This window comes from Eimeria mitis, genomic scaffold, assembly GCF_000499745.2.
Source record: "Eimeria mitis Houghton genomic scaffold, Emh_scaff117, whole genome shotgun sequence".
Taxonomy (NCBI): domain Eukaryota; phylum Apicomplexa; class Conoidasida; order Eucoccidiorida; family Eimeriidae; genus Eimeria; species Eimeria mitis.
This window is the reverse complement of record NW_013567995.1, coordinates 30,282-30,847: the sequence shown is the minus strand read 5'-3', so window position 1 is coordinate 30,847 and position 566 is coordinate 30,282. Positions and strand designations below refer to the sequence as shown.

At 61.0% G+C, this 566-nt stretch overlaps 1 protein-coding gene across 1 annotated transcript in view; it reads left to right on the top strand.

The window, feature by feature from the left end:
• EMH_0086350 (uncharacterized protein) overlaps positions 1-566 on the top strand; it is a gene marked incomplete at both ends in the record, with an annotated part of 11,042 nt that overhangs the window by 7,013 nt on the left and 3,463 nt on the right. Inside the window, one exon of the mRNA XM_013494474.1 lies at positions 283-566. Within this exon, the coding sequence (XP_013349928.1) occupies positions 283-566 (284 nt within the window). The remainder of the gene's footprint in view (positions 1-282) is intronic.

Below are 566 nucleotides of genomic sequence, written 5' to 3'. Positions count from 1 at the left end.
GCTCCTGCTCCTGCTGCTGCTTCTGTTACTGTTTATGCTGCTACTGCTGCTGCTGGCCTTCCTGCTGTTGTTGCTGCCCCTGCTGCTGCTGCTGCTGCCGGTCTTGCTGCTGCTGCTGCTACGGCTTGCTACTGCTGTTACTGCTGCAGCTGCGGCTGCTGTTGCTGCGTTTGCCTGTGGGTTGTCTCTGTACCTGCTGCTACTGAAACCTCCGCTGCTACTGCTTCTATTACTGCTGCATCTGTTGCTGCTGCTGCTGCTGCTGCTGCTGCTGCTGCACAGGTCGGCTGCTGCAGGTGACTGGTGATGGCTCCGTGTGGGAGCGAAACCCCGAGGAGCTGTCTCGCTGCGTTGCTGCTTCTTGGCGGCCGTGTGAGGCTGCAGCGCAGCAGCAGGAAGCAGCAGCAGCAGCAGCAGCTGCTGCTGCTGCTGCTGCTGCAGGAGATGGGGCAGCAGCAGCGGCGACCTCTGCAGCTGTACCTCCAGTACCAGGTGCAGCAGCAACAGCAGCTGCTGCTGCAGGTTCAGCAGCAGCAGCAGCAGGAGCTTCTTCAACTCTCCCTCAA